The following is a 27328-nucleotide window of genomic DNA, read 5'->3' as shown; positions in this document are numbered from 1 at the left end:
TTTCAGGGGAGTAAGTCCCAAGTTCCTCTTGTTTCATCCCTCTTCCTATCCCCTGGCCACTGGTCATAGCAGGAAGGAGTCCATGTGGAAAAGGCCCAGTCAGCATCTGTGGAATCCATCCCCGAAGTGTTAGAGGAGTGCACGTCTCCTGCTGACCACTCTGACTCTGCCTCTGTCCATGACATGGATTACGTCAATCCCCGGGGTGTGCGCTTTACACAGTCCTCCCAGAAAGAAGGTGAGTTCTCTCAGACAGGCTCTGTCTAGTCACCTCCCCCATCCTGCCCACTAATCATTCTGAACTTAGACTATCTTGGAACCAAAGTGCCTGCTAGTTCAGGTTCTAGACCATTTTCTAATCAGGAAATGGAATCAAGCCAGAGGACTGTTAGCATGGATGGACCCCTTCTCTAGCTTATACAGAGGGACTTTGGTGGACAATAGGAAGTGAGAGGGAAGACTAGAAAGCTTGGGATTTTTAACAGAAAGTAGGGTCATCAATTCTGATCGCTTTAATAAGTGAGAGTAATATTACCTCCCCAGAAAGAAAACATTTTTTTTTTTCTTGAAGAGAATCACTTACCTGAAATTGCCTTGTATAATACAGCGCAGCCCAAGCCAAGCTACCAAGCTGTTTGTTTCTTAGCAATCCCACTTTACTCTTGGCCTTCCCTAGGTACAGCTTTGGTTCCCTATGGTCTTCCCTGCATCCGTGAGCTCTTCCGCTTCCTCATCTCCCTCACCAATCCACATGACCGCCACAATTCAGAAGTTATGATCCACATGGGACTGCATTTGCTGACAGTGGCTCTTGAATCTGCCCCTGTAGCCCAGTGCCAAACCCTTTTGGGCCTCATCAAAGATGAGATGTGCCGCCACTTACTCCAGGTGAGACTGAATTTTTTTTTTTAAGATATTTATTTATTTATTTATGATAGACAGAGAGAGAGAGAGAGGCAGAGACACAAGAGGAGGGAGAAGCAGGCTCCATGCCGGGAGCCCGACGCAGGACTCGATCCCGATTCTCCAGGATCGCGCCCTAGGCCAAAGGCAGGCGCTAAAGTGTTGAGCCATCCAGGGATCCCCGACACTGAATTTTTAGAGGGGCTCTGAGCCCCTGGCTATTTTTCAGGGTCTCTTAAGGACCAGGGGGCACAGGAAGATTTGGCTGATTGGTGCAAAGGATATAGGATCTGGGAAGGAACCTCCTTCTCCAATGAGCCAGAGGTCTTTGTGAATAGGACTCTACTAGTTCCCTGGGGACTCTGGCAGCCATAGAGAAATATGGGAATGGCTAGATATAGAGTCCCTTAGAACACAGGACCTTAGTGGCAACCTCATATAGTTTTGCTCTCCTGCTTTTCTGTTGGTTGAGCCATAGGTTCAGAAACCTAATGATTTAACCCTACTCTGATCTCCAGCTACTCAGTGTAGAGCGACTCAACCTTTATGCTGCTTCCCTGCGGGTATGCTTCCTGCTTTTTGAGAGCATGAGGGAACATCTCAAGTTCCAATTGGAGGTGAGTTTATTGAACTTGGAGAAGAAAAAAATAAGATGTATGACATTCATTGGGGTCAGCTCTCTCATTCTGCAAGAATGGGAATTAGGGGCTCCTGCAAGAGAGTGCTTTTAGCCTTCATAGTTTTTTGTTCACTGTCTGGCCTCTTTGGTGGAAAAATTAAAAGGAGCACTGGCTGGCTATAAAATGAGAAAAGCCAAATATGGGGACTGATGGAGAACCTTGCCATGAGTGGGTATGGCTTTTCTCCTCAGCAGTTCCTCTGCAGCACAGGCAGGCAAGTCCAACTGGCACTAAGTTGCAAAATGGAACTCTGAGTAGTACCAGGTCAGGCTTACATAGAGAGCACAAAGAGGGGCAATAGGCAACTTGTTTCGGATCAAGTGTGAGGTAGAGAGCCAGGTCTCCCCCAACATGGAGGCCAAAGAGGAGGATAGAATACGTTCAAGGGTTTCTTAATGTATGCTTCCTGGCTGGGCTTCTTGTGTTTAATGTTTTTCCTGTCTAATTTTTCTTCTCTATCTTAACTGCTTCCCCACCCAAATGGCTATTACTGGATTATTGCCAGATGTACATCAAAAAGCTCATGGAGATCATCACTGTGGAGAACCCCAAAATGCCTTATGAGATGAAAGAGATGGCACTGGAGGCCATTGTGCAGCTCTGGCACATCCCCAGTTTTGTCACTGAGCTCTATATCAACTATGATTGTGACTACTACTGTTCAAACCTCTTTGAAGACCTCACCAAGCTGCTGTCCAAGGTGCTGAGCATTATTACTAGCCTCTAGAAAGAAGGCTCTATTAAGGAAATCTCTCTGGTAGTAGTAAGCATTCTATATGCAGGGTGGGAAACACTTGAAAGTTGGGGAACAGGAAGAAGAAAGGCATTTTCTCAGGATAATGTAGAAGTTATAGGAGGTTTCAGGGTTTTTGGAAAAAGATAAAGTGTAAAGTATTCTCACCTCAGGTCTACTGGGTCTGTTTATTTTCCAGAATGCCTTCCCTGTGTCTGGTCAGCTCTATACAACACACCTCCTGTCTCTTGATGCCCTGTTGACAGTGATTGACAGCACTGAGGCCCATTGCCAGGCCAAAGTCCTCAACAGTCTTACCCAGCAAGAGAAGAAAGAAGCAGCCAGATCTGGCTATGAGGCGGTGGATGGTACCCGAGAATCCAGCAATAGTGAGAGGCATTTCTTTCTTTGAGGATCCCAGAGTTCTTTTTTTTTTTTTAAGACTGATTTTCTCTTTCTTCCCCTCTGTCTGTCTGTCTGTCTGTCTCTCTCTCTCTCTCTTTCTTTCAGCATAAGCAGGAAGGAAGGTCAGAGGGAGAGAGAGAAACAGACTCCTCACTGAACAGGGAGCCTCACACGGGGCTCAATCCCAGGACCCTGAGATCATGACCCAAGCTGAAGGCAGACACTCAACTGACTAAGCTACCCAGGTGCCCCTGAGGATCCCAGAGTTCTATGTTTATCATCTCTACTCACTGAATCCTCTCTCCTTCCCTTATATTTCTTCCTCTGGGGCTCTCCCAATTCCAGGATTTGGTGGTTTGAATCATAGGTCAGGCAGGTTAGCAAGACTCATGGACTTGTCCTTTTCTCCTCCTCCACACTTTAGCTTGCTTATATGATGATGATGGTGGTGGTGATGATGATGATGATGATGATGATTATGATTATCTAATTAAAGTATAGTTAACAGGGGCACCTGGGTGGTTTAGTTGGCTAAGCATCCGAGTCTTGATTTCAGCTCAGGTCATGATCTCAGAGCCATGGGCTCGAGCCCTGCATTGGGCTCTGCATTCAACACAGAGTCTACTTGTCCCTCTCCCTTTATTCTTCCCCCTCTTCGTGTGCACACTCTCACTCTTATGTACTGTCTCTCTCTCTCTAAAATAAATAAAATCTTTTAAAAAATAAAAGCATAGTTAAAATACAATGTTACATTAGTTTCAGATATACAACATAGGAGTATTATTATTTCTTTATGGGGAGAAAAGAGAACCTAGATTACTGTTCCTGAAAGCTCCAGGCCCTACCTTTCCCCAATCCCAGTATCCGCTTCCACCCTAATTAATCTTCTCTGACATCCCTTTGAGACTGAACTTGCAGAAGATCAGAGAATGGGAATAGGTAATCTCTATTAAGTTATAGAATCTAATGCTTAACTAACCTGGAACAGTGGCTACTTATTTAGGCTTAGGTTTGTTCTGTTCAGGGCTGGTCACCTATGTGGGTCTATGTGAGACCTATCCATGTCTCCTTGGCCTAGTACTCCTCTTGCAGCTCTACTTGGTTTCCTACCCCATCTTCATTTATCTTCTTCTGTCTTACCAGGTGAGAGAGCAGCCAACGATGCGAAACCTGTAGGCATAGCCGCAGACATCCCAGGTCTACATCTGCCAGGTGGAGGGCGGCTGCCAGCAGAACATGGGAAGCCAGGATGCAGTGATCTGGAGGAAGCTGCTGACTCTGGGGGTGGGTACTGGGTGTCGATGATCCTCAGCCCCCTCAACCGGGGGGCCTGGTGGAGAGCAGAGGGAAATGGGGCACAGATACCCTAGGTAGTATGTGAGTGAACCTTGGCTGCTCACCCATGCCCTCAAACCTGGAGAGAGGAAATAAAACATTTGGAGCCCAAGAAGATAGGACTTCTAGGGAAGTGGAAGACTGATGAGGACAAGAAAATTTCTAAGACATTTCTCCTTCACTAGAGAGTATATTGGCAATCTTCCAAAAGCCATTATACTGGTAAAAGAGGTCTTAAGGATTTTTCCTTTTCTTCCTCCCATCTCCCATTCCTAGCTGACAAAAAGTTTACTCGGAAGCCACCTCGATTTTCCTGTCTCCTGCCAGATCCACGGGAACTGATTGAAATTAAAAACAAAAAGAAGGTATGTAGAACTATCCCCAGAGCTTAGCCTCTGCCTGCCTCTGCCTAGGACAGAAACCCTACAAAAGAGGATAAGGAAGAGTCTAGCAGCTCGTTGAATGGTTTCCCAAGGTGAATCTTTATGTTTGTTGGGACTTCAGCAACCACCCATTCTCCTTTGAAACCCTTTACTTCTAGACCATGTAATGAGGCATACCCTATTGTGTGCCGCTGGGCAAATGCTGCTCTATTTGACAGCCAAGTGTTACTTGTGATAACAAGAGCCTGGGACCTGGTATCATGTGGGTCAGTGGAGGTTATTGGTAATCTCAAGCTCTGGGGTGAGGATTGGCAGTGAAAGGGAATTGACATTTATCTGGTGCCTTAATAAAGTTTAAAAAAATGTTTTTTAAACAAAGAAAACCTTTTCTTTAAACCTTTCTTCCTCTTATGGTCGGCCTAAATGACTTTGGTTTATGTGTTCCCTTGATTGCAGGGCTGTGACTAGACAGACAAAAAGTTGAGTTCTCAATCAGTGAGTTCACCTTGTCCTTAAAAGCTGGGAAACTGAAGAAAGTAGGGAAATCCAAGCTAGGCTTATAAACAAATGCTGGAGTGACTATAAAGCTGGAAAGGAGAGAACCTTCTCTAGTCTCTTTTCTACTTTTTCCTGGTCCCCAAGTTGGGGGACAGGAGCTGCCCCTATGTATCGTGAGAACTCAGAAAATGAGTGAAAAGGAGCCTCTCAGCTCGTTGTTCTTCTTCTCCTCCTCCTCCTCCTCTTCCTTCTCCTCTTTCTTTTTCTCCTCCTCCTCCTCCTTTTCCTCCTTCTCCTCCTTCTCCTTTCTTTTTTTAAGTAGGCTCCATGCCCAATGTGGGGCTTGAACTCATGACCCTAAGATTGGGAGTCACATGTTCTACCCACTGAACCAGCCAGGTGCCCCTTATGGTGCAATTTTTTTTTTTTAATTCTGTATTTTATTTTTAAGTAATCTCTACTCCCAGTGTGGGGTTCAAACTTAAACCCTGAAATCAAGAGTTGTATGTTCTATCAACTAAGCTGGCCAGGCACCCCAATTTCTCAATCAGTTCTAATTAGATATGAAGATTGGGGGAAGCTAGGGCCAGTATGATCCAGCCTTAGTTTTGGAGTCACTTAGAACCACAACCTCGGAGCCCCTTATGTGACCAGCTGTGCACTGTGATGGAATGCAGCCTGGCCTTGTCTGATTTAGGAGCAGAGCAGCTTGTGACACCTCTACTATTTTTCCTCCAGCTGCTAATCACTGGCACAGAGCAGTTCAACCAGAAACCAAAGAAAGGGATCCAGTTTCTGCAGGAGAAAGGCCTCCTCACCATCCCAATGGACAACACAGAGGTAGCCCAGTGGCTCCGAGAGAACCCTCGGCTGGACAAGAAAATGATTGGAGAGTTTGTGAGTGACCGCAAAAACATTGACCTGTTGGAGAGCTTTGTGAGGTGAGGAAACTGCAAGAAATGGGGGATATAGTTGGTGATCAAAGGGCAAGGCTTCTCTCCCTCAAAACAATCTCAGTCAGTTCCTGCTGGTGACCTAGGTCACACAGTCTTCCTCTTCCCATGATTTATGTCTGTTGGACCTGAAAGAGTCGCCAGCAAGATAGCTTGGGGAGCCATTCCATTCTGCATAGAGAGCACTGCAAAGGGATAGAACAGGGTTCCTGAGCACAGGTAGGTTAGAGTTCCAGTGGATGAGGTTTCCAGGCAAGAATGCACTAAATGCACTGATGTGGAAAGTACTTAAATTAGGAGTTGTCAGATTCTAGTCTGTGTTAGAGATGACCACGAGATTGTTCCCCTTTGCCTTCAGCCTCCTCTGTTCCAGTATGAGAAGGTTAGAGGGACCAGAGCCCAACATTTCCAGTTTATAGATCTTTAGCTTCTTTATCCCTCTTCCTTTTCCTCTAGCACCTTCAGCTTTCAGGGTCTGCGGCTGGATGAAGCTCTTCGTCTCTACCTGGAAGCCTTTCGCTTACCTGGGGAAGCACCAGTCATCCAGAGGTTGCTGGAGGCATTCACAGAGCACTGGAGGGTGAGTTGAGTGGCAGGACTGAGCCCGGCATCCCAGGTTCATTTGACTGGAAGATTTTTATAGTTCCAACTGAAGGACCGAGCTGCTGTCTCCTAAGAAGGCTGAGAGCAACATCAGCAAGCTTTTGATAGAAAGACCAGCTCTGTTAAGGAGTTGGCCAGAGATTGGGGACTTTCTGGCTGGTTAGCCCCCAGAAAGAAAATGTACCCAGCATTGGTCAGTGAGTTGGTAGTGAAGGTTTGATTGGGCAGAGAAGTATATTGATACAGGTGGGGTCTTTGCTTTTTCAGAATTGTAATGGCTCCCCATTTGCCAATAGCGATGCCTGCTTTGCTCTGGCCTATGCTGTCATCTTGCTTAATACTGACCAGCACAACCACAACGTTCGCAAACAGAATGCACCCATGACTCTAGAGGTAAATTTGGATTCCAGCCAAGGCAGAGAGGGTCCAGCACAGTTTTGGAGGTATAGATGGAAATACATGGCATTTTTAGTAGGCACAATGGACAGAGTTTGTCCAAGGGAATCAGGGAGGGCTGGCCAATACAGGAAAAGAACCGGGTTAGGGAGGTGGGCTCTTTCACTACTGTTTCCTAAACCCTATTTACCATAGACCCAGGAGTTCCTTAGGTGGGGCTTCAGCATTGACACATGGGGGGAAAAGCTTATCGGCCTGTCTCTAGGAGTTTCGCAAAAACCTAAAAGGTGTGAATGGAGGCAAGGACTTTGAGCAAGACATCCTGGAGGACATGTACCATGCCATCAAGTGAGTATTTTTGGAGCATAGTTCGGCATCTCTTTTAAGCAGAAACACACTGCTTGCTTTTCCAGATTTTAGAGTTGCATCAGACTTCAATGATTCTTATGCCCTGGATTTAGCCTTGAGACTCAGCTGGGCAGCCCCTCTTCCCATTTCTTCCTTAAAGAAGCCTGAAGCTCTAGTACTGAGCCAGGATCTAAACTTCCTTTGCTAAGTGGAATATCATGGGCCCATTTTCTGAACCCAAAGCAACTAGGTTTTCCTGTCCAGCTCACAAAATGTATTCTGAAGCTGGTAGAAAATCCAGGATGGGCACTGGAGGGCAAAGTTTGGGTCAGAGGTCAGAGATGGGACACTTATTTTTTTTTTATTGTAAATAAGAAAAGGAATGTTCATCCTCTAATACCCAGAAAGAATGGAGATCTCACTACAGAACTAACGGCCCCAGTTAAGAGACAGGGCTTTGAGATTATGGGGGATTATCGAGCACTTCCTTTATTTCTCCCTGATCCCATTAGTGGGTGGGAAGCCGACTACTGAGCTGCACTTTTGGTGACCTCTCATTGATGGATTGTTCCAATATGGGCAAAACCTGTTGTTCTAGTTTGGAACCAGTCAGGTTAACAGCAGTGTACCTACTTTCCTTTACCTCCTGACAGGAATGAGGAAATTGTGATGCCTGAAGAGCAGACGGGCTTGGTTCGGGAGAACTATGTGTGGAATGTGCTACTTCATCGAGGTGCCACCCCAGAGGGCATATTCCTTCGTGTGCCTGCTGGCAGCTATGATCTTGACCTCTTCACCATGACGTGGGGCCCCACTATTGCTGCCCTTTCTTATGTCTTTGACAAAAGCCTTGAGGAAACAATTATCCAGAAAGCCATCTCAGGCTTCAGGTAGCCCAGCTATGGCCTTGGTCTTGACCTCCTCTCACCTGTCTGGGCACAAACATGGTTGCCTCCATGCCTTTCTGATTCCTACTCATATTTTTGTTAGAATGGGTTTTCTCTGAGTTTTTAGAAAGAGGCTGAAGCTTGGAAAATCATATTCTTTTTTTAAGATTTTATTTGAGAGAGAGCACACATGAGAGAGAGAGAAAGCGTGCACACAAGTTGGGTGAGGGGGGAGAGAGAGAGAGAGAGAGGGAAAAGCAGACCTCTGCTGAGCAGGGAGCCCAATGCAGGGCTGGATCCCAGGACCCTGAGATCATGACCTGAGCCTAAGGCAGATGCTTAACCAACTGAGCCACCCAGCACCCAAGGGAAAGCTCAGTCTTAAATAGATTGAAGACTAAAAGGCTTCTTCCTGGGACTGATTGGGGAAGAATCCTGGGAAAGAATCCTAAGTAAGCCTCTTCAGGGACTTGGAAGGGCTGCCTGGACTTCCAGTGACTCACTCTTATTTCTGGAATGTGACATTACAGGAAGTGCGCCATGATCTCCGCCCACTATGGCCTCAGCGATGTGTTTGACAATCTCATCATATCTCTGTGCAAATTCACAGCTCTTAGCAGTGAGGTGAGCAGGGGCAAGAACCGTGTAATTAGAGTTCCAAAGTAGGACCTCTCTTAGCCATAAATCTATCCTTATCTGTGGAGCTGTTTTCCTCGGCATATTCCTTCACTCCCTCTAGACTACAGTACCACTTAGGCGTTTCTGTTTCATAGCCCCTAGGATGAGAATAGTGTCCCCTCATTCAGTGGGGATGGGAGAGAAGATGTACAGTGGGAAAGGCCTTAACCAGGTTAGCCCTTCCTACCAGTATTAGAGCAGATTGAACCAGAGCAAGCAAAAGGACTCTTAGTGAACTATAGGTAAAGGCCTAAGAGATCTCCTTTCCAGACATTCGCCAAACCCTAAGCCTTTCTCATCTTCTTTTTCAGTCTATTGAGAATCTGCCCAGTGTGTTTGGAAGCAACCCGAAAGCCCACATTGCAGCCAAGACAGTATTCCATTTGGCCCATCGTCATGGTGACATCCTGCGGGAGGGCTGGAAGAATATCATGGAAGCCATGCTGCAGCTCTTCCGAGCCCAACTGCTTCCCAAAGCTATGGTGGAGGTAATTCTTGTAGGAGATTAACGGACAAGGCAAAAGCTCATAAAATGTGTGCTATCTGCATATAGAACTGGTTGAGAGTAACACTGGGCCCAGTGACTGCTAAAGCTTACCAGAAACACCTTAAATGTAAGACCACAGATCTTGGGCAAGAGGATAGCTGTAAAAGAAGGCCAGTAACCAGATAAGCCATTGCCAGTAATGAACAGTAGGGGGCCCAGTCAGGAGTGTGGGGCACTGAGCTATAGGAAAAAAACCCAGAGAACTTTGCATGGAAGAGTAGGAAATGCAAAGGGCATGTGGAAAGAAATTATTCTTGATCTGATTTTCCAGGTAGAAGATTTTGTGGATCCCAATGGCAAGATCTCTCTACAGAGGGAGGAGACACCATCAAACCGGTAAGGGCAGATCAAAAGTTAAAGGACTTGGAGAGGGAGGATCAGAACAATGGAGCTCACCAAGGCTTGAACTCTTTCTACAGAGGAGAGTCGACAGTGCTAAGCTTTGTGAGCTGGCTGACACTAAGTGGTACTGAGCAGTCTAGTGTGCGGGGCCCATCCACTGAGAACCAAGAGGCCAAAAGAGCGGCCTTGGACTGCATCAAGGTAATTGCCTCTGCCTACCCCTGATAAGCTGCTTCCCTAGGAACTGAAGAGTAGAATCATCTAGGGCTTATGACCAGAGCTGACTCCTTTTGTCCTCTCGCTCTAGCTCTTGGGAACATTCTCTTCCCTCCAGTCCTTGTCACCGACCCCCCCTCTCTCTTGCATCCCCTCTAGCATTGTGACCCAGAAAAGATGATCACAGAAAGCAAGTTCCTTCAGCTGGAGTCACTGCAGGAGCTCATGAAGGTACAGAATGAGGAGGGAAGAGAGATGAAAGGACTGGCTGTGTTGGAAGGGAAGATGGAGACAGTGGTGATTGCTTTAATTTCTGTTAGGGCACAGCCAGTGGCTGGCTTCTCCATGCTTTCCTGTTGTTGTACTCTAGGCTCTGGTCTCAGTGACGCCAGATGAAGAGACATATGATGAGGAGGATGCTGCTTTCTGCCTAGAGATGCTGCTGAGGATTGTGCTGGAGAACAGGTAGAAGGCAGTCTTTAGGCAGGCCTCATACTGGGCTTGTGCCAAAGGGATGGAAGACAGGAGCCATCCTGCTGAATGGGCTTTAGGGGCAAGAAGCACATGAAGCTGTAGGCAGTGGAGAAGCTTATTCATTATACCTGCCTGCCAATGAGCCCTGTAAGGCCCAACCTGGATCAAAAAGAGAGACTTATTTCCCAGTGGCCTCCCCAACTGAAACTGTCTTCACCCTTATGTTCCTCAGGGACCGTGTGGGTTGTGTGTGGCAGACTGTCCGAGACCATCTATATCACCTGTGTGTCCAGGCACAGGATTTCTGCTTCCTTGTGGAGCGGGCAGTGGTGGGGCTGCTCCGCTTGGCCATTCGACTACTCCGAAGAGAAGAGATCAGTGGCCAGGTAAGCAGAGTACAACTGAGAAGGCAGGAAGTATGCAGGAGACTAAAGCCATAATGTCAGTTGTGGGCATGGCCTAAGACAAAGAGTACGTTTAGTGCCCCATAGCATGAGTCCAGTGACCTGCCACAGAGTTGGAGGAATCTAACAGATGGCTTTAAGAATGAGTCTAAAATGATCCTCAGGCATGAAGCTGATACCTAGCACCTCTGCAGGCTCCTGTAAATCTGCCTGGATGGCTACTGCCTTGTGGCATTCTCCGCCCTATACATGCTTTCCTGGTTCTCAAGCTTAGGACCCTCCTGAGATCTCTTGGCTCAAGTATAAAAGACAGCCACCGTAGAACTAATAAGTGAGTTCAGCAAGGTCACAGGATATAAGATTAGCACCTCACAGGGGAGGTAGGTGGGGGATCATCTAAATGGATGATGGGCAGTAAGAAGAGCACTTATGATGAGCACTGAATATTATATGTAAGTGATGAATCACTATATTCTACTCAAACAAATACTATATGTTAACTAACTTAAATCTGAATTTTAAAAAAAATGCACATGAGCTTTTATAACAATGTAACAAATTCTAGACAATGTTAGAGTCCCAGTATCTTAAAAAAAATTCACATTTCCAGATACTAACACTGAACGTATAGAAAGTGAAACCAATGGCACTATCATTTACAAGTGCTTCAAATGAAATGAAATACTGAGAAATACACCTAACAAACATGTATAGCATCTCTTTGCTAAAAATTCTAAAATGTGGGATGCCTGGGTGGCTCAGCGGTTGAGCATCTTCCTTTGGCTCAGGGCATGATCCTAGGGTCCAGGATCGAGTCCCGCATTGGGCTCCTTGTGGGGAGCCTGCTTCTCCCTGTGCCTGTGTCTCTGCCTCTCTCTGTGTGTCTCTCATGAATAAATAAAATATTTAAAATACAGTAAAAATTATAAAACGCTAATGAAAGATATCAAAGAAGATCTAAATAAATGAAGAGGCATACTATGTTCATGGATTGGAAGACTCAGGGTAGTAAAGATGTCAGTTTTTCCCCTTCATCTGTAAGTTTAATGCAATTTCCATGAAAATCCCAGCAAGGTTTTTATGTAGAGCTAGGCTTGTTTTAAAATTTAGATTAAAAAGCACAAGCCCTAGAATATCCAAACATCTTGAAAAAGAAAAAAGTGGGAGAAATCATTCCATCTGCTATTAAGGCTTACTATATAGCTGCAGTAATCAAGACTATCTGGTATTTGTGAAGAGACAGCCACATAAGTCAGTGGAACAGAAGAAAAAATCCAAAAATAGACCTACACAGAGATGCTCAACTAATTTTTTGGCAAAAGTGCAAAAACAATTCTGGAGGAAGGGATAGCCTTTTCAGTTGCTAGAACAATTGAAATTTGTGGGTGGGGAACAAACAAGTGAACCTTGACCTAAGCTGCATACCATATAGAAAAATTAACTCAAAATGAATCAGATTTTTTTTTAAAGAAAACTTATTTTGAGAGAAAGAATGTGTGAGCGTGTAGGGGGGAGAAGCAGAGGGAGATGGAAAGAGAGACTATCAAGCAGACTCCCCACTGAGCAGCAAGCCTGACACAGGGCTGGATCTCAGGATCCTGAGATCATGACTTGAGCCAAAATCAAGAGTCAGATACTTAACCAACTGAGCCACCTATGTGCCCTCAAAATGAATCATGGATTTGAATGTCCTTTAGGAAGCAACATAGAATATCTTCAGGAGCTAGGAAAACAATTCTTAGACTTAACACCAAAAACACAATCTATGAAAGGAAAAATTGGTAAATTGGACTTTGTTAATTTTAAAAACTTATACTCAGGGGCACCTGGGTGGTTCAGTCTGTTAAGCATCTAGCTCTTGGTTTTAGCTTGGGTCATGATCTCAGGGTCCTGGAATTGAGCCCCACATTGGGCTCCCTGCTCAGCAGGAAACCTGCTGTTCCTCCCTCTGCCTCTGCCAGCCGCTCCCCCTGCTTGTGTGCACACCTTCTCAACTTCTCTCTCTCTCAAATAAATAAACAAATCTTAAAAAAAAAAAAAAAAAAAAAAAGGAAAAGAAAATGAAACCAACAACACAATATCATTTACAAGTGCTTTAATGTGGGCAGCCCGGGTGGCTCGGCGGTTTAGCACTTGCCTTAAGCCCAGGGTACGATCCTGAGGACCTGGGATCGAGTCCCACACCTGGGATTGAGTCCCACGTCGGGCTCTCTGCATGGAGCCTGCTTCTCCCTCTGCCTGTGTCTCTGCCTCTCTCTCTCTCTCTTTGTGTGTGTGTCTCTCATGAATAAATAAATAAAATCTTTAAGAAAACAAAACAAGTGCTTTAATGAAATGAAATACTGAGTGGCTGTAAAATGGTACAGCCCCTCTCTTAGCAGTTTCTTAATAGAACTAAACATGTTACCCACACAATCCAGCAGTTGCACTCTGAGGCATTTATCCCAGAGACATTACAGCTTACTTTCTCATAAAAACCTATTCATGAATGTTCATAGGAGCTTTATTTGTGGTAGCCAAAAACTGGAATCAGCACAGATGATTTTAAACAAGTAAATGGTTAAACTGTGTTACATGTATACCATGGAATTCTGTTTGGCAATCAAAGCAACAAACTATTGGTAACAGCTTGGATGCGTCTCCAAGGAATTATGCTGAGTGAAAAAAGCCAATCTCAAAGGCTATATATTATATAATTTCATTTAAATAACATTTTGAAATGACAGAATTTTAGAAGTTATGGACAGATTGCCAGGGGTTAGGGTTGGGGGCAAAAAGAGGTAAGTGTGAGCATCTGGGTGGCTCATTGGTTGAGCATCTGTCTTGGGCTCAGGTTGTGATCTTGGGGTCCTGGGATCAAGTCCCGCATTGGGCTCCCCGCAAGGAGGCTGCTTCTCCCTCTGCCAATGTCTCTGTCTCTCTCTGTGTGTCTCTCATGAATGGATAAATAAAATCTTTAAAAAAAAAAAAAAAAGGCAGGTGTGTTTTTAAGGGCAATGTGAGGAAAATCCTTGGTGGTAGAACCATTTGACATCTTGACTAGTTAAGGATACACAAACCTAAAATTAGGTGATTAAATTGTGTAGAACTGGGATCCCTGGGTGGCGCAGCGGTTTGGCGCCTGCCTTTGGCCCAGGGCGCGATCCTGGAGACCCGGGATCGAATCCCACATCGGGCTCCCGGTGCATGGAGCCTGCTTCTCCCTCTGCCTGTGTCTCTGCCTCTCTCTCTCTCTCTGTGACTATCATAAATAAAAAAAAATAAAATAAAAAAAAATAAAATAAAATTCAACAAAAATTTTAAAAAAAATTGTGTAGAACTTAATATGTATAGGCGTACATATATTAGTAATGTAAAGCTGGGGAAACCTGAATAAAATCAGTGGATTGTATCAATATCAGTATCACTGTTATCATATACTATTTTTTTTACATACTAGAGTTTTACGTAATGTGACCATTAAGCAGAGCAAAAAAAAAAAAAATCTATAGCTCAATAAGAATTTTAATTAAACTGAAAAGAAGGAGGTGCCTGGCTGGCTCAGTCAGTTAAGCATCTGCCTTCAGCTCAGATCATGATCCCAGGGTCCTAGGATCAAGCCCCATGTTGGGTTTCCTACTTATTGGGGAGCCTGCTTCTCCTTCTCCCTCTGCCATTCCCTCTGCTCATGCTCTCTGGCTCGCTCGCTTGTTCGCACTCTCTCTCTCTCAAATAAAATCTTAAAAAAAAAAAAAAAAACCCTGAGAAAAGAAAAGACCAGCAGCAGTATTCTTAGGTGGGTCCTAGCCAAACCATGCTCAGTGGCCTAAGGAAACTGGTGGGGAAGGATTCTAAAGAAGCTAAGTGCCCACTTCCTGCTCCCCACTTACCCAGGTGCTGCTCTCCCTGCGTATTTTGCTACTAATGAAGCCCAGCGTGCTGTCCCGAGTCAGTCACCAGGTAGCCTATGGGCTCCATGAACTTCTTAAGACCAACGCAGCCAACATCCACTCAGGTGATGACTGGGCCACTCTCTTCACACTGCTGGAATGCATTGGCTCAGGTGTAAAGCCTCCAGCTGCCCTGCAGGCCACAGCCAGGGCTGAAGCACCTGATGCGGGTAAGCCCTTTTCCAGGGAGACTCTCTGATTGGCAGATAAATAGTTATGGCCCTGGGGGTTGAGACAGGAAAACAAAATAATAGGTTATTGTGTTTAGCAGATTAAACAAACACCCCTGGCTTCCACCATGTGCTTCCAGAGCTTCCTATAGCCACTGGCTTTTCCCAGGTTAAACAGTATGAAGGCTACAAAGCAACATAGATGGCTATGACCCCAGCCTTCCTACTGTCCTGAGGACTGTTTCTCAGAAACTATGTCCTCACCACCACCCCCATGCCCTGACAGCTGCTACTAGATGCCATCAGGAGCCCAAATTAGCCTACTGCCCCATTTGGTCAAGAGAATCTGTCCCGACCATCCTTCAGCACCCTGCTGACAGGGTTGAAACAAAGCTGGACCAAGAAAGAGGAGAGACCAGGCTTCAGCACCTATTTCTCAGAACTGAAATCATCCCTCATCCCAGTGTCCCCATTTCCACCCTGACTCTGCCCTTCTCTCTCCTGTCTCAGGGGCCCAATCAGACAGCGAACTCCCATCCTACCATCAGAATGATGTGAGCCTGGACCGAGGATACACTTCTGACTCGGAGGTCTATGCTGACCATTGCAGGCCTGGCAAGATCCACCGATCAGCCACTGATGCTGATGTAGTCAACAGCGGCTGGTTAGTGGTAAGTGAGCATATGGGCAGTGGATGAGTCTTCCCTCATTGGCCTGTGGGAAAGATTCATGTTCCTCCAAGAGGGCATCTGAGGGAAGATCAGCCTCAAGTCTGGCTTCCCAGCAACTCTTTGTACTTTTCAGGTGGGGAAGGATGACATTGATAACTCCAAGCCAGGTCCTGGGCCCAGCCGGCTAGGCCCTTCACCCCTGGTCAATCAGTACAGCCTAACAGTGGGGCTGGACCTCGGGCCACACGACACTAAGTCCCTGCTTAAATGTGTAGAATCTCTGTCCTTCATTGTGCGTGATGCTGCCCACATTACACCTGACAACTTTGAGCTCTGCGTGAAGACTCTCCGTATCTTTGTGGAGGCCAGTCTGAATGGCGGTGGGTTACCCAATGAAGGGGCAGCAGGGGAGTAGCTATGTGAATATACTGGGGGAAAGGGAGGAAAGGTAGGCCATTTGTGTCTATGTAGAAATGTGACCTGGATCTGCCTCTGCTCAGGGTGCAAGTCCCAGGAGAAACGTGGCAAGAGTCACAAATATGACAGCAAAGGAAACCGCTTCAAGAAGAAATCCAAGGAAGGTTCAGTGCTTCGGCGGCCTCGAACCTCCGGCCAACATGCCACTCGGGGTGGGCATAGTGACGATGATGAGGATGAAGGGGTGCCTGCCAGCTACCATACGGTGTCTTTACAGGTCAGTCAGGACGTAAGTATGGCATCCTTTACTTCCTCTCCTCTTCCTGCCCCTGACATTGGGAGGATAGGCAGGGCTAGGGACAGCCAGGGCTTAGAGGAAGGGCTTATGTTTTCCAACCTAGGCCCTTGTCCACTGCTTCCACAATGTTCTCCTATCCAAGACCACCTGTTGTAAGTTTTTGTTTGTTTAATATTTAATATTTATATTTTGAATAAGTAGTGTATGCATGTGGTACAAGTTCAGAAGTATAAAAGGGTAAACAGATAAAAGTAAGTCCTATTCCATTCCTGCCCCCAGCTGCTAAGTTCCCCCTCCCTGGAGGTAGACACTGCCACCAGTTTCTTGTCCTTCCAGAGTTATTCTTTGTTCAAGATATATAAAATTTATTTTACAAACAGACTTCATATCACTAAATAGAGAACTAATTGCCTTAAATAGAATAACCTTAGAAAAATGATGAAAACAAAAAATTATTAAGTTTTTTTTTTTTTAATTTTTATTTATTTATGATAGTCACACACACACAGAGAGAGAGAGAGAGAGGTAGAGACATAGGCAGAGGGAGAAGCAGGCTCATGCACCGGGAGCCCAACGTGGGATTCGATCCCGGGTCTCCAGGATCGCGCCCTGGGCCAAAGGCAGGCGCTAAACCGCTGCGCCGCCCAGGGATCCCGAAAACAAAAAAATTATTAAAGCTGACTAGACATTATTGCCCACCAAAGCCTGTGCAACTAAAGTTTGCTTTGTTTTTAAAATGAAATTAACGAGATAAGGCTTTATTTGTCATCTATTTACTCATGAGAGACACACAGAGAGAGGCAGAGACATAGGCAGAGAGAGAGGCAGGCTCCCTGTGAGGAGCCCGATGCAGGACTCAATCAGTCCCAGGACCCTGGGATCATGACCTGAGCCGAAGGCAGACACTCAACCACTGACCACGCAGGCACCCCAATTCATTGTTATGAAACACTCATTCCTCACACCTCCTTATGTCTCTCCCAACTCTGGGAAACACTGGCTGGCAGGGGCAACCAGTTCATGAAGCTGAGGAGAAAAGAGGGGTGGGTCAGCAGTTGAGCGTCTGCCTTGGGCTCAGGGCCTGATCCCCGGATCTGGGATCGAGTCCCACATTGGGCTCCTTGAAGGAAGCCTGCTTCTCCTTCTGCCTGTGTCCCCCCTCCCCCGTGTGTGTGTGTGTGTGTGTGTGTGTGTGTGTGTGTTTTTGTGTGTGTGTGTCTCATGAATGAATAAATAAAATCTTGAAAAAAAAAAAAGAGGGGTGAGAGGAGTGGAGTATGGTGTGACTGGTACTAGGGGCTCCCTTGAGGATTCAGCCAGGGACAGTGTTGAGGGGGCATCCACCAGACCTTACTCCAACTCATAACCTGCCCCTCCTGTGACCCCAGTTGTTAGATCTGATGCACACCCTGCACACGCGAGCAGCCTCTATCTACAGCTCGTGGGCGGAGGAACAGCGCCACCTAGAGACAGGTGGCCGGAAGATCGAAGCGGATTCACGTACCCTGTGGGCCCACTGCTGGTGTCCGTTACTGCAGGGTAAACCTTAGGGGAGCAGGCAGGGCAGGGGCAGAGGTGGAACTTGGGAAGTACCAGGATCAGGATGTCTAAAGGATCCTGAGCCTGTTTTCACTCTTAGGCATTGCCTGCTTGTGCTGTGATGCCCGGCGCCAGGTGCGGATGCAAGCACTGACTTATCTGCAACGAGCACTACTGGTACATGATCTGCAGAAGCTAGATGCCCTGGAGTGGGAGTCCTGTTTTAACAAGGTGGGACTTCCTCTAGTCTTACGGTAAAGTTCAAATCCTTAAGACAGGGAGAACTGGGCAGCCTGAAGAGCCCCTAATGTCAATCCTCCATCTACATTCCTACCTTTCCTTCTACTCTATGCTCATCCACCCCAGCCCCTGGCTACCTTGGAGCAAGGCTGCCAACTGACCCTGTTAGGAAGACATTGGCTCTTTACCCACCAGGTGCTGTTTCCTCTACTGACCAAACTCTTGGAGAACATCAGCCCTGCAGATGTGGGTGGGATGGAGGAGACTCGAATGAGGGCTTCCACACTGCTGTCTAAGGTACCTGCTCACCACCCTCACTTACCCACTCTTCCCACACCTGCCTTTCTGTGAGGACGGAAGCTAGGGGTTCTGCTAGGACCTAGAGATGCAATGTGGGTGCTCAGGACCCCAGCTATGGAGACTTAACAGGACCCAGGGACCTGGGAGGATTCTGGAATTCGAAAGAATCTCTGATTTAGGATTCCCATGCAAGATAGGGCAGGCTTGCCTCCCAGCCTTAGGGAAGGATGCAGACAGCTCTGACCCTTCACTGAAACGGGCTGGTGGGCCTTAGGTCTTCCTGCAGCACCTGTCTCCACTGCTGTCACTCTCTACCTTTGCGGCCCTCTGGCTGACCATCCTGGACTTCATGGACAAGTATATGCATGCAGGATCCAGTGACTTACTGGTATGTTCTACCTCAGCCTGACTCCCACTGCCTGTTTCCTCTCCCACCTCCTGGGAAGACATGCGTTTTTTTCCTTGGTGGCTGCCTCCTCCTTACCATATCCCTTGGATGCCCTCTTTCCTATTCACATGGTCCCACTGCCATCTACAGTCAGAGGCCATTCCTGAGTCTCTGAAGAACATGCTCCTGGTGATGGACACAGCAGAGATTTTCCACAATGCAGATGCCCGAGGAGGCAGCCCCTCAGCCCTCTGGGAGATCACCTGGGAGCGCATTGACTGTTTTCTGCCCCACCTACGAGATGAGCTCTTCAAGCAGACTGTCATCCAGGGTAGGAGGCTTAGTTCAACTTTATTAAAGAGAGTCCACATCAAAGAGTCTAGAGCTAAAAATCAGTTCTCTGTACTCCCGTCAGTGGGAAGATTGATGGGTAGCCAGGGCTACGCTTGAAAGGAAGCACTAAGAGCTGCCATCTGGTTTTTCTGCCCTTCCCAGACCCCATGCCAATGGAGCCACATGCCCAAAAACCTCTGGCCTCAGCCCACATGACTCCTGCTGCTGGAGACACAAGGACACCTGGCCATCCACCTCCCCCAGAGATGCCTTCTGAGCTGGGGGCCTGTGGTGAGTCCTTTTGAGCTAGTCTCCTGGGTGTTGAACAGGAAATAGGAAGCCTAAGAGGAGGCCCAGGGTAGTTTGGGATTGCTGCTGAGCATGGGCTGTGAGCCAGGGGAAGAAGGGAACCAGAGTATTTTGGTTGCCTGCTCTTCCTGTGGGAAATGGCAGGATCAAATAGGCTATCTGCTTGAGATTTTCAGATTTGGAAAGAGGGGCCAGATCAAGAACTTGGAATAAATATGCAAAGGTTGCCCTTTCTAGTAAAGGGCAGATTCTAGTAAAGATCAGACCAGAACTAACCTGACTGGAGGTACAGCAAAGAAGGTAGAAGGTAGATAGAAGATAGCTAGATATCTAAATGAGTTTCAAGGGGAGATTCCCAACTGCTTAGACTAGCAGAGGTCATTTTGCTCACAGGAATGGGGAGGAGCAGAAGTTAGGTAAACCAGCTGGGGAATATGAAGGAGTGTGACCAGCCCCTTGCTCTCCCTGTAGACTTCGAGAAGCCTGAGGGCCCTCGACCTGCCAACAGCAGCTCTCCTGGATCACCAGTGGCATCTAGCCCCAACAGACTGAGCCCTACTCCAGATGGGCCTCCTCCTCTGGCTCAGCCTCCACTGATCCTGCAGCCCTTGGCCTCCCCATTGCAGGTGGGCGTACCACCCATGACTCTACCAATCATCCTCAACCCTGCTCTCATAGAGGCCACTTCACCAGTGCCCCTCCTGGCCACACCCCGCCCCACAGACCCAATGCCCACCTCCGAGGTCAACTAAGGCAGGCCCCTCAGAGATCAGGACCAGTACTTCCTACCAGGCTGTCCCCAGCCACCCTTCCAGCTGTCCCCAGGGCACAAACTTTTCAGGCCCAGCCTGAGCTGCTGTTGCTGCCACTTGGATGGAGACCTGAAAAAGAGAAGTTTTATAGCCTGAAACCCATAATCAGGCTGGGGGAACTTCTTCCTCTGCTCTCCATTCCTGGGGGCTCTAACCTGAGAACACTCTCAGGGATATCACCTGCAACCTGGCAGCCCTGGAGAGGCATCTGTGAGCCAACCCTACAGTGCCCATCCTCGTGCTCCTCCTGCCTGTGGTCAGGCGTTGAGAGCCAAGCCAACCACTCTGCACTTTGTGTCCCTCTCCCATCTCCACTCTCATCAGCGCTGGGCCATCTCCTCCAGTTCTTCCTCTTTTATTGATTAGTTAGTTTGGAAAGTTGATTGGTACCATGGAGGGTTGGCAGGTGGGGCTGGACAGAGGGACTACGCACAGGAACATGTACATATGGAAAAACAGGACAACAATGGACTTTTTATGATGTAATAAATGTCTTAGTATCAATGTCATTGCCTTTCACTCTGGTTTCCTTTTTGAGCTTATGGGCATCTGTTACTGGGGTACCCAGGGCTTGGGCCTTGCATGAACAGAAGTGAGGCTGAGCCTACCAACAGTCTGGCCCATGTGACCACAGGCCAGCAGCCAGCCAGACTCCAGCAGGATTCCTTCACCAATGCTGCCATCACCACCATAGCAATGCGCTGTTGTCCCCAGGGATATACCAGGGGTTTGGTTATTTGTCCTCTTCCCTAACTGCTCCAAGGTTGACACTTGAGACAGCCTAAACTGGACTCAGGGAAAGTGAACCAGAGTTGAGCTGTAGTTACTCAAAAGTCTTCCCTCAGATGTTCCTCATGGTCAGGAGCACAAAGGAGGGCCTTTGGGGCTTAGGAAGGAAGCCATCTTGTCCACAGCTATGATTGTGTATTTCTGGGCACAGGGCATTCATTTTGGCCCCAGACTGAGGATGGACAATTTTGTCCTGCTCTATAGTCTCCATCTCAGTTACTGAAACATGATTGGGGAAGCCCTCCACTTTTTCCTCTTTGTGTCAGGGTAAGACAAGTGGAAGTATACATGGGCAGGCAGTGTGGTTTCTGTTCTGCTGAGGCACTGTGGGTGGGATGCAAAATGCTATGTATGAAGCTTTCCCAGTTGAAACATCTACATGTCTTGGCTTCCTCCTCCACAGTAGCCCCCTCCCTCTCTAGGGAGAGGCAAGGGAGTGGTACTACCTGTTGTATTACCAGCTGGCCTCCCCCATGGAGATTTAGGGGCACTCACCCTCTCCATTTTTTTTTCACCCTCTCCATTTCAAAACGTCCAGAGGAAAGCTAAAGACCTAAGACCCTAATGCGGAGAAGTAACATTGTTGGAGCACTTATATGTATCAATAGTAAGTGCAAAAAAAAAAAAAAATAGTAAGTGCATTGCCCAGACAACTGTGTAGAGGTGTTTACTCCTCTTATGGATGAGGCAGTGGGTTCAAAGAGGCCAAGTTCCAGGTCTGCCTCACTAAACCTCATCATGGCATTTCCTGTGATACTAAAACAATTTAAAAGTGGCGGTGGTGGTATAGAAACCCTTCAAAGCTAATTTTCCATAGCTTCCCTTAAGAAATAAAAGGTTGAGGGGCTCCTGGGTGACTGACTCAGTTGGTCAAGCCTCTGCCTTCAGCTTAGATCATGATCTCCTGGTCGTGGGATCAAGCCCTGTGTCAGGTTCCCTGCTCGGTGGGGAATCTGCTTCTCCCTCTCCCTCTGTGATATATCTCTTGTTCTCGCTTTCTCTCAAATAAATACAAATAAAGCTTTTAAATAAATAATAAAAGGTTGAGCATCTGAAGAAGGTTATTACCTAGTGAGTTAAGAGTTGACTAAAAAACTGGAAAGAAATGTACAACCAAGAATAAATGTGAATTTCCTAAGTACATAATGACAGGAAGGATGAATTACAGAATTAGCTACAAGGGACACACACTTCACCCTATCCTCCCAAAATGCTAGGAACAACAAAAAATGTGGATATTTGAACCCTTGGGTTTTTACTTTTGTTCAGGATTCACTGCTTGAGAGACGAGTGGCCACGAGTAAGCAGGAACCACTTAGTCCCTGGACTTCAGCTGAGGGGAAAGAATTTTAGTTCAAGTACCCTCACTTGGCTCCTGAGAGACTAGCTTTCCTCTACCTCACTGGCCATGCCTTTTAAATTTCTTTTGTTGGGGGATCCCTGGGTGGCGCAGCGGTTTGGCGCCTGCCTTTGGCCCAGGGTGCAATCCTGGGGGCCCAATCCTGGGGACCCGGGATCGAGTCCCACGTCGGGCTCCCGGTGCATGGAGCCTGCTTCTCCCTCTGCCTGTGTCTCTGCGCCTCCCTCTCTCTCTCTCTGTGACTATCATAAATAAATAAAAAATAAAAAAATAAATTTATTTTGTTGGCTCCTCATTCATCTCCACAGCCTGTGGACATTAGAACACCTGAGGGCTACTCTTGGTCCTCAAATTCTTTCTCCACACTCAATTGCTGGGTCATGTTGTCTACTGTTAAGACTTTAAATACCATCCATTACATTGACTTTTTGTCCTCATCATCTCAACTTGCAGGCCTCATAGGCTCTTAATTATAACAAACTTAAAAGGAAAAATTCTTGATTTCCCCCCCCACACACAATTCTGCTCCCCCGCCACCATGCCCCATGTTACTAAAGAACAACTTCATTCTTCCAGGTTCTCATGCCAAACCTACCCCATCCCTGCTTATATCCTACATCCAATTCCTTGGCAAGTCTTGTTGATCCTATCATTCAAATGTATCTGCAATGTGACTACTTCTCATCATCTTCACCCACTATCACTCAAGTCTAAGCCACCATCTTTTGTACCACTGGGCCCCCTCCTTCATTCCAGTCCTGTACTCTTCTCTCCACACAGCAGTCAAGTGTATCTTTTTTAAAACATGTCATATTGAAAAAAAAGTAAAAAATAAAAATAAAACATGTCATATTGGGACACCTAGATGGCTCAGTTGGTTGGCTTCCTGACTCTTGATTTCAGCTCAGTTCATGATTTGGGGATTGTGAGATTGGGCCTCACATGGGGCTCTGTGACCAGTGCAGAATCTGCCCGTCTCCCCTTGTTCCTTCTGCTTGCTCACTCTTGCTTTTGCTCTCTCTAAATTAACAAATCTATAAAAAAAAATAAATAAAATAAAAGGCCTATCAGTTTCACTCCACTGCTCAAAACCATCTAAAGGCTTTACATCTCATTCAGAACAGAGTGAGTCCAGGGCAGCCCAGGTGGCTCAGCGGTTTAGCGCCACCTTCAGCCCAGGGCCTGATCCTGGAGGCCCGGGATCCAGTCCCATGTCAGGCTCCCTGCATGGAGCCTGCTTCTCCCTCTGCCTGTGTCTCTGCCCCTCTGTGTGTGTGTGTGTGTGTATCATGAATAAATAAATAAAATCTTTTTAAAAAGAATCCAAAGGGCAGCCCCGGTGGCACAGCGGTTTAGCGCCACCTGCAGCCTGGGGTGCGATCCTGGAGACCCAGGATCGAATCCCACATCGGGCTTCCTGTATGGAGCCTGTGTCTCTGCCTCTCTCTCTCTGTGTGTCTCTATGAATAAATAACAAAATCTTTAAGAAAAAAAAAGTCCAAAGTTCTTACTTTATCTCACCTTCCTAAGCTTCTTGCTCTTCCTCAAATAAACCAAACACATTTGTATTGATAATTTACACTGCTAGTCCCTCCTCCTGGAATGTGTTTCCCCTAGATATCCACATCACTCCCTCCCTCACTTTTTTTCAAGTCACTGTTCAAACATTGCCTCATTAGGGAAGCCTTCCCTCCACTGCTACAAAGAAAAACCTTGTTGCTACCTCCTTGCCTAGTTAATTTTTCTGCTAGCACTTATCACTAACTGATACAATCCATTTGATTTTTATCTACAAACAAGGACATTGCTTTCTAGAGTAGGTCCTCACTGTTGGTGAATGAATGGAGTGAATTTATGGTACCTCTGCTTTGGACCAGGTGTAGCGCTAGGGCTAGGTACAGAAACAGAGAGGCTGTTTCCATCATTAGGCTGGAAATTAGTGGAATAACAATGAAGACGTTTCTTAATTCCAGAGAGATAAGGCTACAGCAACTGACAAACTACTATGAATCAGTTAAAATCTCCAGGCCCAACACTGGGAATTGTTGAAGCTGACTGATGGATATATGGGGGTTCATCATACTATTCTATATGTTTGGGGAAAAATTTTTTAAATATTTATTTATTTATTTATTTATTTATTTATTTATGAGAGAGGGAGCACAAAAGGGGTGAGGAGGCAGCGGAAGAGAGAAAAGCAGACTCCCTGCTGAGCAGGGAGCCCAATGCAAGGCTCAATCCCCGGACCCTTGGATCAGGACCTGAGCAGAAGGCAGACACTTAATTGAGACATTCAGGTGCCCTAAGCTTAAAATTTTTATAATAGTTTTTCTTCTTTAAAAATCTTCAGGGCAGGGATCCCTGGGTGGCGCAGCGGTTTAGCGCCTGCCTTTGCCCCAGGGCGCGATCCTGGAGACCCTGGATCGAATCCCACGTCAGGCTCCCGGTGCATGGAGCCTGCTTCTCCCTCTGCCTGTGTCTCTGCCTCTCTCTCTCTCTCTCTGTGTGACTGTCATAAATAAATAAAAATTAAAAAAAAAAATCTTCAGGGCAGGGATCCCTAGGTGGCACAGCGGTTTAGCGCCTGCCTTTGGCCCAGGGCGCGATCCTGGAGACCCAGGATGGAATCCCACGTCGGGCTCCCGGTGCATGGAGCCTGCTTCTCTCTCTGCCTATATCTCTGCCTTTCTCTCTCTCTCTCTCTATCATAAATTAAAAAAAAAAAAAAAAAAAAAAAAAAAAAATCTTCAGGGCAGTCCCTGTGGCGCAGCGGTTTAGCGCCACCTGCAGCCTGGGGTGTGATCCTGGAGGCCCGGGATCCAGTCCCATGTCAGGCTCCCTGCATGGAGCCTGCTTCTCCCTCTGCCTGAATCTCTGCCTTTCTCTGTGTGTGTGTGTCCCTATGAATAAATAAAAATCTTAAAAAAATAAAATAAAATAAATAAAAATCTTCAGATAGGGATACCTGGGTGGCTCAGTGGTTAAGTCTGCCTTTGGGTCAGGGCGTAATCTCAGAATCCTGGGATCGAGTCCCGCATTGGGCTCCTCACGGGAGCCTGTTTCTCCCTCTGCCTATGTCTCTGTCTCTCTCTCTCTCTGTGTCTCTCAAGAATAAATAAATAAAACCTTAAAAAAATCTTCAGATAAATTACAGCTCAGAATCTTATAACTAAAAATAGTTCAACCTTTAAGGGCTCTTTTAGAGGCAGTTGTGGAGATTGGAAGATTCATGCCAATTCCAGATGGTAATTTATGAGTACTTTAAAAGGATGGTTGTGATCGTTGGTAACCAGCACAGGCTCATGAAGTTGGGGTATACCAAACTAACCTCAATTTTTTTTTGATTATTATTATTTATGATAGTCACAAGAGAGAGAGAGAGAGAGAGAGGCAGAGACACAGGCTCCATGCACCGGGAGCCTGACGTGGGACTCGATCCCGGGTCTCCAGGATTGCGCCCTGGGCCAAAGGCAGGCGCTAAACCGCTGTGCCACCCAGGGATCCCCACCTCAATTGTTTTAATTCAAGGATTAAGGATCTGATTTACCAAGAAAATGTAGTAGAGAATATCCCCGTATTTCAGCAAAAATTTTGGTGGTATCTTATTCACTTGAGAGGCTCACAGTGGGATGGAAAGGCCTACCTTGTTTTATATCAGTTTAAGGAAGAGCTTCATCCTAGAATTAATGGACTGCGTATTTTGAATTCTGATTCTATCCCTTTCTAGCTTTGTATTGGGTCACTACCTCACCTCTCTGAGCCTTAATTTCTTCATCAGTAAAGATATTTACCTCCAAGCATTGTTGGGAGGAAAAATAAGAACTTATACTGATAGAACCTTAACACAGTACCTGCCACATTCCATTTGCCAGCAAGAGGAAGAGGAAGGGGAAGTAACAGGAAATAGCTTATATCAAAGGCCATAACAATCTACCTCTCATGCTGACCTATGCAGGCCCGTAATTCCATTATTAAGGTCAAGGGCAGATGCCCCTGGGTAGTGCAGTCCTTGATCTTCTGCCTTCAGATCAGGTTATGATCTCTGCATTCTGAGATAGAGCCTGGCATAGAGCTCCCTGCTCAGCCGGGAGCCTGCTTCTCCCTCTCCTTCTGCTCCCCTCCTGCCAGTGGTCTCACTCTCTCGCTCTCAAATGAATTAAAAAAAAAAATCTTGGGGATCCCTGAGTGGCTCAGCGGTTTGGCGCCTGCCTTTGGCCCAGGGCGTGATCCTGGAGCCCTGGAACCCCGGGATTGAGTCCCACATCGGGCTCCCGGCATGGAGCCTGCTTCTCCCTCCCTCTGCCTGTCTCTCTCTCTCTCTATGTCTATCATAAATAAATAAATAAATCATTTTTTTTTTAAATCTTAAAAAAAAAAAAAAAGGTCACGGGCAAATTGCTTGAAAAATCTGAAACAGGGCAGCCCAGGTGGCTCAACGGTTTAGCGCCAACTTCAGCCCACGGCCTGATCTTGGAGACTCGGGATCCAGTCCCATGTCAGGCTCCCTGCATGGAGCCTGCTTCTCCCGCTGTCTGTGTCTCTGCCTCTCTCTCTCTCTCTTCTCTCTCATAAATAAATTAAAAATCTTAAAAAAAAAAAAAAAACTGAAACAAAACCTGTGTTCTACCAGGACTCCACCTATCACAGATATTCAGCCTCAGAGTCAGTATTTTATGAAGTCCAGTGCTGATCTTGTTGCCACTGAAAGTGTTCAAGCGGGGTTGGAAGCTCTATAAAAGGTAATTTCCTACATTGGAGGAAGTTGGAACTGTTTAAGATTTTGGATGCCTTTTCAATTCTAATATTCCAAATCTCCGTGATGGATGAGCAAGATCTGAGTCTCCCAGATGAACACCTCATTCACCTTCCCTGGCGCAGAGATCCGGAGCTCAGATCTAGAAGTCTCCCTCTGTGACCTTGCCATTTATACGATAAGTTTCAGGTTCAGATGGTCTCTTCGAAGGGAGACTGAGTTGAGACAACAGGAG

At 46.6% G+C, this 27328-nt stretch overlaps 1 protein-coding gene across 8 annotated transcripts in view; it reads left to right on the top strand.

Annotated features, from left to right (window-relative positions):
* GBF1 (golgi brefeldin A resistant guanine nucleotide exchange factor 1) overlaps nt 1-20700 on the top strand; it is a 122514-nt gene extending 101814 nt beyond the window's left edge. For 2 of the 8 annotated variants that reach the window (XM_041742253.1, XM_041742217.1), the window contains 30 exons: nt 73-238; nt 677-888; nt 1422-1520; nt 2089-2283; nt 2516-2705; nt 3865-4005; nt 4333-4421; nt 5676-5878; nt 6347-6470; nt 6761-6886; nt 7155-7237; nt 7891-8127; nt 8655-8748; nt 9114-9290; nt 9621-9685; nt 9769-9892; nt 10067-10138; nt 10278-10372; nt 10614-10767; nt 14659-14884; nt 15395-15555; nt 15689-15935; nt 16056-16249; nt 17659-17809; nt 17910-18040; nt 18245-18346; nt 18624-18737; nt 18888-19068; nt 19233-19361; nt 19851-20700. In XM_041742253.1, coding sequence (XP_041598187.1) covers nt 73-238; nt 677-888; nt 1422-1520; nt 2089-2283; nt 2516-2705; nt 3865-4005; nt 4333-4421; nt 5676-5878; nt 6347-6470; nt 6761-6886; nt 7155-7237; nt 7891-8127; nt 8655-8748; nt 9114-9290; nt 9621-9685; nt 9769-9892; nt 10067-10138; nt 10278-10372; nt 10614-10767; nt 14659-14884; nt 15395-15555; nt 15689-15935; nt 16056-16249; nt 17659-17809; nt 17910-18040; nt 18245-18346; nt 18624-18737; nt 18888-19068; nt 19233-19361; nt 19851-20131 — 4563 coding nt within the window. In that variant the 3' untranslated portion in view covers nt 20132-20700. Of the gene's footprint in view, nt 1-69; nt 239-676; nt 889-1421; nt 1521-2088; nt 2284-2515; nt 2706-3864; nt 4006-4332; nt 4422-5675; nt 5879-6346; nt 6471-6760; nt 6887-7154; nt 7238-7890; nt 8128-8654; nt 8749-9113; nt 9291-9620; nt 9686-9768; nt 9893-10066; nt 10139-10277; nt 10373-10613; nt 10768-14658; nt 14885-15394; nt 15556-15688; nt 15936-16055; nt 16262-17658; nt 17810-17909; nt 18041-18244; nt 18347-18623; nt 18738-18887; nt 19069-19232; nt 19362-19850 lie in introns of all 8 variants that reach the window. The other 6 variants (XM_041742237.1, XM_041742203.1, XM_041742244.1 and 3 more) reach the window with 3 other exon arrangements.
* Nucleotides 20701-27328: the final 6628 nt, after the last annotated feature.

Source organism: Vulpes lagopus, chromosome 2, assembly GCF_018345385.1.
Source record: "Vulpes lagopus strain Blue_001 chromosome 2, ASM1834538v1, whole genome shotgun sequence".
NCBI lineage: Eukaryota > Metazoa > Chordata > Mammalia > Carnivora > Canidae > Vulpes > Vulpes lagopus.
The sequence above is the reverse complement of the archived record's forward strand: the minus strand, read 5'-3'. Positions and strand labels throughout refer to the sequence as shown.